An 11,694-nucleotide genomic window follows, 5' to 3' on the forward strand; every position below is an offset into this window, starting at 1 on the left:
CAGCCCAAACCTGGCGAATTTTGCACGCAATGTCAACAACATATTTATATAGGACGGCATGTAAATATGTACCTATTTAGTTGCTTATACTTCCTCAGCATCGATATAGAATGTAACATTTTGTGAAACAAATATTGTTTGGACAAATGTGTCGTGACTATGTGTTTGACTTTGGGATGGTTTAGTTAAAGTAATGAAATTTCGTAAATAATTTATATCAAGTTTATTCGAACCAGAATAGCTAGTGCAATATTTTTTTAAAGCATATTGTTTCATTTTACTCTGCCCGTATACCTCAATAAATGCTCGGATGTAGTTAACCTGGTAAATATTTTACATTTTATCATATTTTGCCTAAACGGCTTAACATTTACGTAAAATATGACACAACTATGTTGCAACTTGGTTTTCGTCCTACTATTGCGCTGCATTTCAGCCTCGTTTAATTTTAATTTGCAAGATATAGAGGGCCTAATACCACCTAGATCTACGCTACAACTGATAAGCGATTTCGGGCTGGACAATGAAATACCTTGGAAGGCTAAACTATCAATACATCTTCTTCAAAACAAAAATTTTCTCAAGTATTGCGTAACGTGCCAAAAGAACACGTTATCACAACCAACAAATATTATGCTTCTTTGTGACAAAACGAATCCCTGAATACAAAATTTTAGGTCACTCAGTTACTCGGATTTCATTAATATTCCTTCACCAAGTTACAACTGAATTCGAAAAATGTAGTCTCATCCAAACCCGGGAAAGACAGAGTCATTGTGGGGAAAATCCAGCCTATATTTCATCATTTATCCCATATAACATCGAAACATTCAGAATTTCTTCCGATTCGGCATTAACATCGAAGTTATTATCAATTAAATAACATAAATCACCAGAGGTATCTAATTCTTCATCGTCGAGTTCGATGTTATTGTCTGGGTGGGCAGGACCAGCTGCTAGTTGACTGCATCCTGGCGAATTCGTTGTTCCGCTTCCTTCAACAAGTTGCAGAAATGGGAAGACAGGGTCTTGGGACATTACAGATGGGGCCGACATCATATGACGACCCCATATGATGAAAGCATCCGCCGTCAACAAACTGAACAGTAGGAGGTCCAGGACTCCAAGTTCCACTCGGAAGGCGATGAGGGCATAGATCGAGAAGGTTTGAACCAATGGTCCCGCAAATGTGAGGAGGAGCATGATTCTATTTTGAACACATTCGTTCAGCATGACCTCCAAGATGGTGAGCATACGGTACATTTGAACCACGTCATTGACCCGATTAGCCAAATCGTACGCCTTTAGATATCCATACAGCAACCTGCAATTATCATAAATTATTTTTGACAGTGAATAATGTTTTAGAGAAAGCTGAAATTATCATATTATCTATTTAACAAAGTGTTACTAGTTTTGGCAGAAAATTAAAGTCCAATAAACCGTTAAACGCATGTAGCGAAGGGGTGAAACCGAGAACTTTATAACATTTGTGAGGTGACATGTATCAAATTTAATATATGGTGTCAGTTAACAGGTAACAAACAGTTATTTAACAAACTCATGTTCTTTGAGGTCAAAATTAATGTCACCATTGAATTCGGGGTTAAATCTCTGTTAAAATTGACATATGTATCAGATATAACGTTTAGTGACCACTAAGTGACCTCTGAGGTCAAAACAAAGGTCACCATTGCATTCGGAGATAAATTTCAGTTAAGATTGACATATGTATCAGATATTACGTTTAGTGACCTTTTAGTTACCTCTAGGTGACCTTTAGATGACCTATGAGGTCAAAGGATGGATGTGACCATTGAAATCGGGGTTAAATTTCAGTTAAAATTGATATATGTATGGGATATGACGTTTAGTGACCTTTCAGTGACCTCTAAGTGACCTTTAGATGACCTCTGAGGTCAAAATGGATGTGACCATTGAAATCGGGGTTAAATATCCTGTCAAATTATTATATAGATGCAATTTGACCTCTAAATGACATTTCGTGACCTTTTGACCTTGAAGGGAGTGACCTTCAGGGTCCATCTTCGAACTTGACCTTTGTTTGTATATGAAGTATTTATGTTCAAAATTTCAAGTCAATGTGTTAAACCGTTCTTGAGTTATCGCACGGACGGACGGACAGACGGACAGACGGACAGACAGACAGACGGACGGACATATCAATCTTATAAAGGGGTTTCACCCCTTAATAACTAATTTGTTAGACCAGTGTAAACATTATTACTAAGGACAAGGTAGTTTTTTTGCTAAGGTTGTAGTGAATCCTAATTTTTGCTTTCTGTCTCTAGATGACTAATTTTCTACAAAAGAAAATCAGTTATAATTCATGCCCATGCTTTTAAATACATACTTTCGACCATACCTGTTCACATTAATTCAAATACTACCAAATGAATAATACTTAAACGAGTGAATAATTCCACATTTAAAAATAAACGAATGGATATCATACATGTAATAATTACCCTCATCATACTTTAATTTTCCACCTATGAACTTAGAATTGCCCCAATGTAAGAGGAAACACTCCAAACAGTGTTTGGGGAGATTATCTGGAATACAATTCCAAAGTTAATTTTTAATTCGCCTTCAAAATTTTACATCCACGGTTAGCTTCCAATTTTGATAATTATCACTACTTATGTAAATATGTGAATATGTATATGTATAATAAGGTAGTATTTCCAAGTCGAGTAAACTAAACCGTCCCGTTGCGAAATTCTTAATAAACGAACTTCAGTTGGGTTCATGAATGTTTGACGAGACAGACAATGCGATGGCTATTAAAAATTTAGGTATATATGTATAAGTTTATACTCACAATGGAACCATTTTTTCAAACTACACAAGATTACTTACAAGGGACACTCACGACCTGTCGTTTGAGTCCAGGGTACCCACTATGTTTTTTAGAATCTACTAGGACCCCGATGAAGGATTCTTCATATTTCCGTGTAAAACTCATATTTGGCGCCATGGCGTGGCGCCAAACTTAAAAATTTGCATTTTCGACCAATTTCAAACCCCATAACTTTTGCAGTTTATGTCGGATTTTTAAAATTTTATGCTTAAAATGATCACAAAAGTCGAAATTTTAGAGAAAAAAATAAAAATAAAAAATTTTAATTTTTGAGATATTTTTAGCATTTTTTCGACGAACCCAAATTTCGAAATTTTGCGAAAAGTTAAAAGCGATAATTTTGGAAAAAATTTCATAGAATACGAAAGTTGAACTCCTTGTCATGATTTTTGCCAAAAATTTTGAAAATCCGTCCAGGATTTCAAAAGTTATGGCGGTTTTAAAATGAAAAACCATCAAATTTGGCGAATTTGGCGCCACGCACGGCGCCAAAATGAGTTTTACACGGAAATATGAATGAATCCTTCATCTGGGGTCCTAGTAGATTCTAAAAACATAGTGGGTACCCTGGACTCAACGACAGGTCGTGATGTCCTTGTAGTAATGTGCACTAAAAAATCAAGCTAAAAATTAGAAAATCTCGTTGTTGAACAACTTGAAAATGTTTCTACTGACAATGGAACCTTTTTTCAAGCTACACGAGATAAGCTTAGTGACTTATACTTAAAATCAAGCTAAAAATTAGAAATCGCGTGGCACTTATCTTCCGTAATGGGCACTGAGGTCAAATATTTGAGGACAAAGTTCACAGTAGAGGCCCGTTTTTTTCTCAAGCGGCGAGCGGAGGAGGAAAATTTTCTCTCATTTGAGTCACTCGGTGCCGTCACTTTCGCGTTTTCACTTTCATGCAATGCATATTATTCTGATAAAATTTCACAATGTCATAAATTTACATGAGACTGAAATTTTCTAAAAAATAATTTTAGTTTTATAAAATTTCGCATCTCGTAATTTTACATGTACAACAATTTTATATTTGCTCGTTAAATCGATCCGTAAAAAAAGTAATAAATAAAATAATCTGGTTTGGAATATGAACCAAAGAGACAAACATTTCTTATAATTTCTGAAGTTTTACTACAAAGCTGCACGAGCAAATATAAATTGTATACTGTGAAATTTTATCAGAAATAATATTCATTGCATGAAAGTGAACGGAAAGGAACGGAAACGGATAAGTGCCCGCGATTTCTAATTTTAGCTGATTTTTAAGTGTAAGTCACTAAGCTTATCTCGTGTAGCTGAAAAAAGTTCCATTGTCATAGAAAACATTTCAAGTTGCTCACATATGTATGTGTGTCAGCTTTATGTACATATATTCCCCAATGATGTTAAATGGTGATCGAATATTTAAACGATTTTTAATCTCACTACATCACAACTCAACTATATCTCAAATTTCTCATGCTCACTATTTCTCATTATATCTCAATGAGATATGATTTGTGAAATGAGATGAGATTTCTGCAACCCTGATGGCAACTATGCCACAACTTATAAATATGTACATATCTTTATCCCAATTTACGAGCTTTTGCATGATTAAATTAGATAAAACGCTCGCGATCAATAGACATCCAATCACTTTATCATCAAATATACCCCACAATATGTTATAATTGAAACAATTTACCTCTCAGCATAGTCACATTGCTCAAGACAATGGCAATCCTGCAGTCAAGAGTCCAAATACGTAGAAGCACGCCCCGACATGACTTCAAGTGCGACGTAGAATTCAAACCATGAGAAGGAGTGGCCAGTAACATGGAATTGATGGATTGGCCGCATTTTTACAGAAATCAATCCTGAACGGTGGGATGCACGGTTTCAGGGTGATTATGATGGGAATGGCCAAACTTAAGGCGCAATAGGTGGCAGGAATCAATGGCCAAAGCATGAAGTTCATCAGCAGATCGATCTTGCGCTTCGGGAAGGCTTGATCTGTGAAAGATTATAAAATACTAGCGTTTAAGCCCGTCTCCCGCCGGGCGAGAGTTTATTTGGTTTATCATGAAAATTGCGTGGGATTGTTCATAATTCCACATAATTAATTTTATGGTATTTACATATGTAATTAGCTGGAAATGTCTGTTTCGGGCCATTCGAAACTTATCTTTCTCCACTTTCACTTCCGTTTCGGAAAATTACTTTCACTTCTGTTTCAGACAAACATTTCCAGCTTATAATATAAGATGCCAATTTTCTTCATTGAGGAACATACCGATAACTATAGTATGGTTTGTGCATTTGTATGTATTATGTAAGTAGGACTTCTGCCCACCGAACGTCTCACTACTTTGTGTAGTTAAAGTATTCGAAATTTTATCACAATATTGCTAACATGAGTGGGTTTACCCGGACATACGTAAATAAAACAATTGGAAATTATAATTCTTTTTTTGGTCTTGAGTATTATACGAAAAGTTACTATAGCTTTTTACAACACCAAATCCCGTAAGCTATTAGGTGGCTTCGAACCTCTGGCTTCGAACATTGTCAGATTTTCTATCCCATTTGTACGGAAGCTTTAATATTCGTGCCTTCTCAAAGTAGATAATGCAGGACTTAAAGTGCTTGAACAGTTTTGTAAAGTTCATTTTTCTTGAATAAGAAAAAGACACGGGGATGCGTAGTCGTCTTATGCATGTGGGTCGTTCGTCACCATGAAGCAAAGACTGATACGCTTATGCATACGGGTCATTTGTGTATCCAATTTTATTAAAATGTTCTCCTAGGATCCGTAAAATATTAATAATGTTGGCAGCCACCGACACGTTCCGGCAATGTTTTGTGGAAACAATAGACACTGAAATGTAAATATGTAGAAGGGGAGACGAAACTTGTTTTATGAAATTAACATGGTTTGCTATATTTTCTAGTTTAATAGATGATCGTAAATAGAGGCAAGTTAGTAATTCCTGGGTTAGGTCGGCCAATATTAGATATTTTAGTGAGCTTACATAGTTACTAAATATTTACAAACGAGCACATATCCATGCGTTGTAAGAGTTGACACGCGGTCATTAACTTTTAATCATGAACATTCTTAAATTCACCTGATAAATCCTTCGCGATCTACATAATATCTCAATATCGTCACTTGATATTTATTTCATGAAAGTATGCTCAATATTGAGCGATGCTGGCACCGAACACGGTACCTAAATACTACATATAGAAGCAACACAAGCAAGATTTTCATGATTACCTGGTTGGATATATCGTCCCTGACAACTTTTCATTATGTGCGAGAAACACAATATTTTTATGCGTTCAGTACAAAAGAAATTTTGGACCAAACTATAAAACTCATCCTGCACGAAAGTTTTTAAAATAACCTCAATCCATCAAATGCTTACACCATGCGAAACTTTTAATTTTCCATTGTGATTGTCAGTTTCTACATAGTTTTCTTGCAAGAATGTTCAAGAATTTGAATTGTACATTGCTAGACAAGTAGTTGAAGCTTCTTGAAGAAAAAATATTTTGGAAAACAAAATTTGACTGGGTTGGCCGTACGGCAATGGGAGACACAAAAGACACATAAACGTCGTTTTCTTGACTTGTGACAGATAAAGTATATGAAAATTATTTTTTCCTGCGGGTTTTTGTTGCTAGCAAAGATCAACATATTTGGAACATATTTATGAATATGCCCGCGTACTAGTGTTGACCTCACATATTCGGAAAGAAATGTAAGCGGATTAAAAAAAATTGACTTTTACCCCTGTTCACATTCTTGGCGTAATGTAAAAATTTCTATATTGTTTTTTCCTGAGTATGGGGTACCTTAGTCCTCACTACCATATTCAAATGCTACTTTGATCGTTCTTATTGAAACTGAATTTTTATACTACACTGTGCGACGAAAATCGTGTACGCAAATTGTCTTAAAATCGTTCGCATGGAGGTGAAGGCATTTGAAACATTATTGTCCAAATTTGTTTATCAAACCCTGTAGATACATAAAGATTCGCACTATTTATTGAGCACCCCTCGTATATGCTTAATCCTATTGATATCACATTTCCCACTATACCGCATTCATGGGCAAATCAAGTAACTTGACCCTCAAACTTTTTAACCCTAGAAGGTCACAGAGGTTAATTTTGACCTTGCCTTTAATTTAAATTGTGTTGAGAAAATCGAGATGTGCAGCAAATCAAAAAATTGGGATAATCTAACCAACGAGCATTTTGCTATCATAGCAAACCCAACGCTCAACATGGTTGGGCGTTCAACGTCCTTTGGACGCAATGCAGTATGTAATCAAATAAAACCTCAAGTCCATTTCCTCTGCTTAACTAAAACCTAAAATATTTCTAATGTTATAAAAAAATGAAAAAAAACAACCATGCAAATGATGAATTCGTGAATTTTTTAATGCTTGTCAGAAACTTGTCAAAAATCTTGAAAACTTGAACTCGTGGAAAAGTTTTAATTGTTTGAGAACGCTAAGTCTGGTAAAATTTACAAATTAGTTATATGAACTTCTAGTAACAAGTTGATGGAACAAGGGAAGCTTTTGAATCTTGCACATGTTAATTTATTGATGATTTATTCAGTTATCGTGAAATCAACGTTACATATACGTAAGAAGCTTGGGTGAAAATGATCATGCATAGAATTGGCTGGTCTTTATGCATAGTCACTTTATGTATATAACACATCCATAATTCTGCATAATTCTAAAGAATTTATGCATATTGCATTAGGTATAAAAAACTATGCATAATTTATTACATATTGTTATGTTTACAAATGTTAACTTTTTATGTGGAAAATTTTATATACAAATTATGTATCCAATCTTAGCAAGTTGTGCATAATTTGGCATAATTATACGCACAAATTCCATGCATAAAAACCGGCCAATTCTATGCAGGACCATTTTCACCAAAGAGAAGAGGCTATATATGTATAAAAATCGGGATTTTTCGGTCACACAATTTACAGACATCCCTCTGCTACGTAACATGAAGTAACTAAATTCAAATTCAAATAAGATTGAAGACAATCAGCCTGGAACTCGGGAAAAAATCAAATAAAAAAATCTCAGACACAAAATTACATAAACTGATCGCCGAAGGATGTGTGGAATTTTTAGCTGTATAGTATTTTTCAATGACAGGTAATTAATGATGTTCATACATACATATGCACAGATTGTCGAGTTTTGTGAAATATTTGTAATTTTACATGTAAAATTTTGTCTCATTAATTCGTACTAACCATTTATGTACAAATGTTCCAGAATAAATTGGAACATTTTTGTTACATGTCTGGTGCATTTTCTTCCGGCATCGAAATTGTCAAAATTTTTTTTCTGTCGCATTTTACAAGAACGCACACATGTCTGTCCCATCCAAGCCTTTAAATAAATACGCAAATTAAGGAAATGGAGGATTCCGAAAAACTGGTAAAAGTGGAATGAGCAAAAAATATTAAAACCACTCACACCGCATTCCCTTGCCTTTTCCTTGATAGTTGAAGCAGCCTACTCACATCACAGTTTACATTTAAAGCGGAAGCGATACAAGTATGGTTGGAATTTTTAGTAATATGGAGCCAAGTAAGATTTCCGAATCATAAATCTGGACTAATCGACAAGGCTTTGACGCCATTATTAGACGCAACCAGGGTTTCATGAAATCTGTTCGAAAGTTGTTTTCTAACATTTTAGGCCTTTTAAGATGGCCTTATAGATTTACCAAGATGTCTGTCCGTCCGTCCGTCCGTCTGTGCATCCGTCTGTGCGCAGGATAACTCTCGTTAAACACAAGCAATCGACTTGAAATTTTGCACACTTATTAATCTTCGGGTCAAAAGTAAGGATGAGTTCGGAGATGGGCATGATCGGCCAAGTGGTTGACCGGTGGGGGTCATTTCCACCCAAATGTGTTGCCATTAACTACCAAGATGGTATTAATGCTATCTTAAAAGGCCCCACAAAGTTACTTGGAGTAGGTCTCTGGTATCATTTCAATAAAACCACGGGCACATTCACGGTTCTGCTTACATATTATGTATATAATTATACGAATTTATTCTGACATATTTAAATACGGGTCAGCTTTTCGTGGTGGAGAATACACATGCACGTAACTAATTATACAATGTACAAGAATCTTATTGAGTAACAGAAATTATTTACAAAACAAAATTATTAGTTCAAATTTATTTCCAAATAGATTTAATCCCTTTGATTTAATCCCTTTGATTGATTATCTTAAATTTAAAATTAAATTAAATTCAGGCATTCTCTGACGAAGCACTGTCAAACAAATAGATGGTACAATGACACCGGACCAAAATAAATTTATGTAGCCATCCAGGACTCGGATTTGGTTCAGTGCGTTCTCAAGTCTAGACTTTGCAGGTGCTGGAAATATTCAGTTGGAAAGCAAGAAAAATATCTGGAATTATTTCCGTAAGTGCAAAACCATAGAAATTTTTAATGCTTTAACCTCTTAACGACGAAGTACATACATTTGTGTAGTTATTTTATTTTCCGTTCACGGCGAAGTACACACATTTGTGTAGTATTATATTTTTCCGTTCATGACGAAATACACAAATGTGTGTACTGCAGAAATTTCCTTGACACCAAAATTTCTTTAAAAAAAGAATATTTCTTCGGTATTTTCTGGAAAACTCGATGATGAAAAGTGGATTTTTTCGATATTTTTCACCCAAAATTTTGGAATTTTCCCTATACCGACCAATGTTAAAAAGTGTGCTTTTCTGTTTTTCGTCAAAAACTCGAGTTTTGCAAAGTGGTAGGAAATTTTAATTGCTATCAGGTATAATTATTTTTTTTTAAATCGTACTAAAGGGAAATTTTATTTAAAAATTGGAAGTCCGAAAGAGGTTAATGAATTTTTATCATACAAATGTTCACTTCATAAACCTTCTAATTAAGTTGACAGGAATCGTACAGAGATTTCTGCGGAGTTTTCAAGAATTAATTTCCAGGATTTACGGTGAGTTCTCTTAATTTATCTGAGTTTAAATCTAATAAATAATATACGCAGAATTCAGAAATTAATGCACTCATGAATTAGGGTAAATATGCTAGGGAACGTAGCTCTGATCTTCGTAAATTCAACCAAGTTTGACCAAAGTGAAAGCATTTTTATGTGAATCGGGGTCTTCACGTCAATATGATGGCATTGTACCCTGCACTGCAAAATACAACCTACATTTTTCATAGTCTACAAAATCTAGCAAAATATTGAATCGTGAATCATCAATCTTTTCGTGAATCGTGTGGAAATGTATACATGTGCATTTCCACACATGATGAAAATATAAAACAAAAACCATTAAGTGCATAAAATCACTGCCTTTTCTTAGACACGTGGACTTACAAAATTACAGGGAAAGTTTTTAGGTGATAAAAAAAATCAAAACTGGATTTACGCTAATGTACATATTTCCATACATACATACATCCGTATCCACGAACATTTGGATACCTCAATTATTAAAGAATTTAAATAATATTCGTCCCATTTACATTCATTAACATTTTTAACCATTAAAAATCTAAATGATCAGGGTCGCTCAAAAAATTATGATTAACTTAAAACCTCTCCCACATCTTGTATATGTATTCAGATCATACATGTTCACATTCATTCATTTTATGATGAATGAATATTTAATGAATATTTTATTCTGATTGTTGAATAAATGAATATTGAGTGAATATCTATTCAATTCGTGTGAATGAATAATGAATGAATATTTTTTCATCATTCATTTTTAAATCAATGCTTAATACATAGGGAAAGTTAAGAAATTCATCTAATACTGTGAATTTTGAATAACATGAATAATGAAGGAATGAATGAATAATGAATAAATGTTGAATAATTAATGAATATTTTTTTACAAATTATGAATGTTGAATAAGGAATAAATATTTTTTTCAAGGCTTTGAATGAGCGAACTTTGAATGAATAAATATTTTTTTAACATGTATGATTCAGATGTCTGGCGCAAAGGTCGAATTCCTCTTCAGGTGCGTGAACCACAAGGCGTTTGGGCCCAAATCGGTCAGCTCCTACTTCACCAGGATTGACTGCCCCCTCGAACAAGATCCAATCTGCCCTGCAACTTTATCTCGGCTGGTGGACGCTCTCCTCCTCTGGTGTCGCGACTACTTTCCCGATGTCCAACAAAATCCACATTATTACAAGGAGACAGCCCTCGCCTCAATATACTACATCTGTTATGGTAACCCTTGTGTAGCGTGACCTCTCCGGAGATGGACATCGCCATCAAGTTTGCCATGTGGCTCTGGCTCTTTGACGATGCGATGGAAGACCTTACCCGCAAAAACATCGACCCCTCAGTCTTTAAGGAGGAAACGGATCGTATCGGGAAAATCACGCAGGGGTGTTTCGACCCTCAACGAGCCGCTCCTCCCCCACAATGTCCCGCCCAGACCACCCCACCCCCACCGAGTAAGGACGATGTGCAAACCTTATTCTGGAATTTTGGCAACTCTCTCTACGCCTGGCATCAACTGGCTGGTCGAGCCATTATGGAATACTCGCGTAAAATGAGACGTTTTAACGTCTGCATGGCCACCTATATGCAAGCCCTGCAGTGGATGAATATTTGCCATATTGACGGCAGATATTCGGAAACGACTTTTAAAGCTTTTAGAAAGCCAAACTCTTATTTTTGCGGGATTGCGGAACTGTTAGCGGTACTAAATAATGTCGACCTTGGCGGCAACG

At 35.3% G+C, this 11,694-nt stretch overlaps 1 protein-coding gene across 2 annotated transcripts; it reads left to right on the forward strand.

The window, feature by feature from the left end:
- Positions 1-9,276: 9,276 nt before the first annotated feature.
- LOC110862971 lies at positions 9,277-11,694 on the forward strand (the record flags this gene model as incomplete). 2 transcript variants are annotated; one of them, XM_022112173.2, is given in 3 exon segments in its annotated part: positions 9,277-9,374; positions 9,867-9,927; positions 10,939-11,694. In XM_022112173.2, a coding segment is annotated over 1 exon segment (478 nt), but the record flags the coding sequence as incomplete, so codon positions are not given.

This window comes from Folsomia candida, unplaced genomic scaffold (assembly GCF_002217175.1).
Source record: "Folsomia candida strain VU population unplaced genomic scaffold, ASM221717v1 Fcan01_Sc127, whole genome shotgun sequence".
In the NCBI taxonomy this organism is placed as follows: domain Eukaryota; kingdom Metazoa; phylum Arthropoda; class Collembola; order Entomobryomorpha; family Isotomidae; genus Folsomia; species Folsomia candida.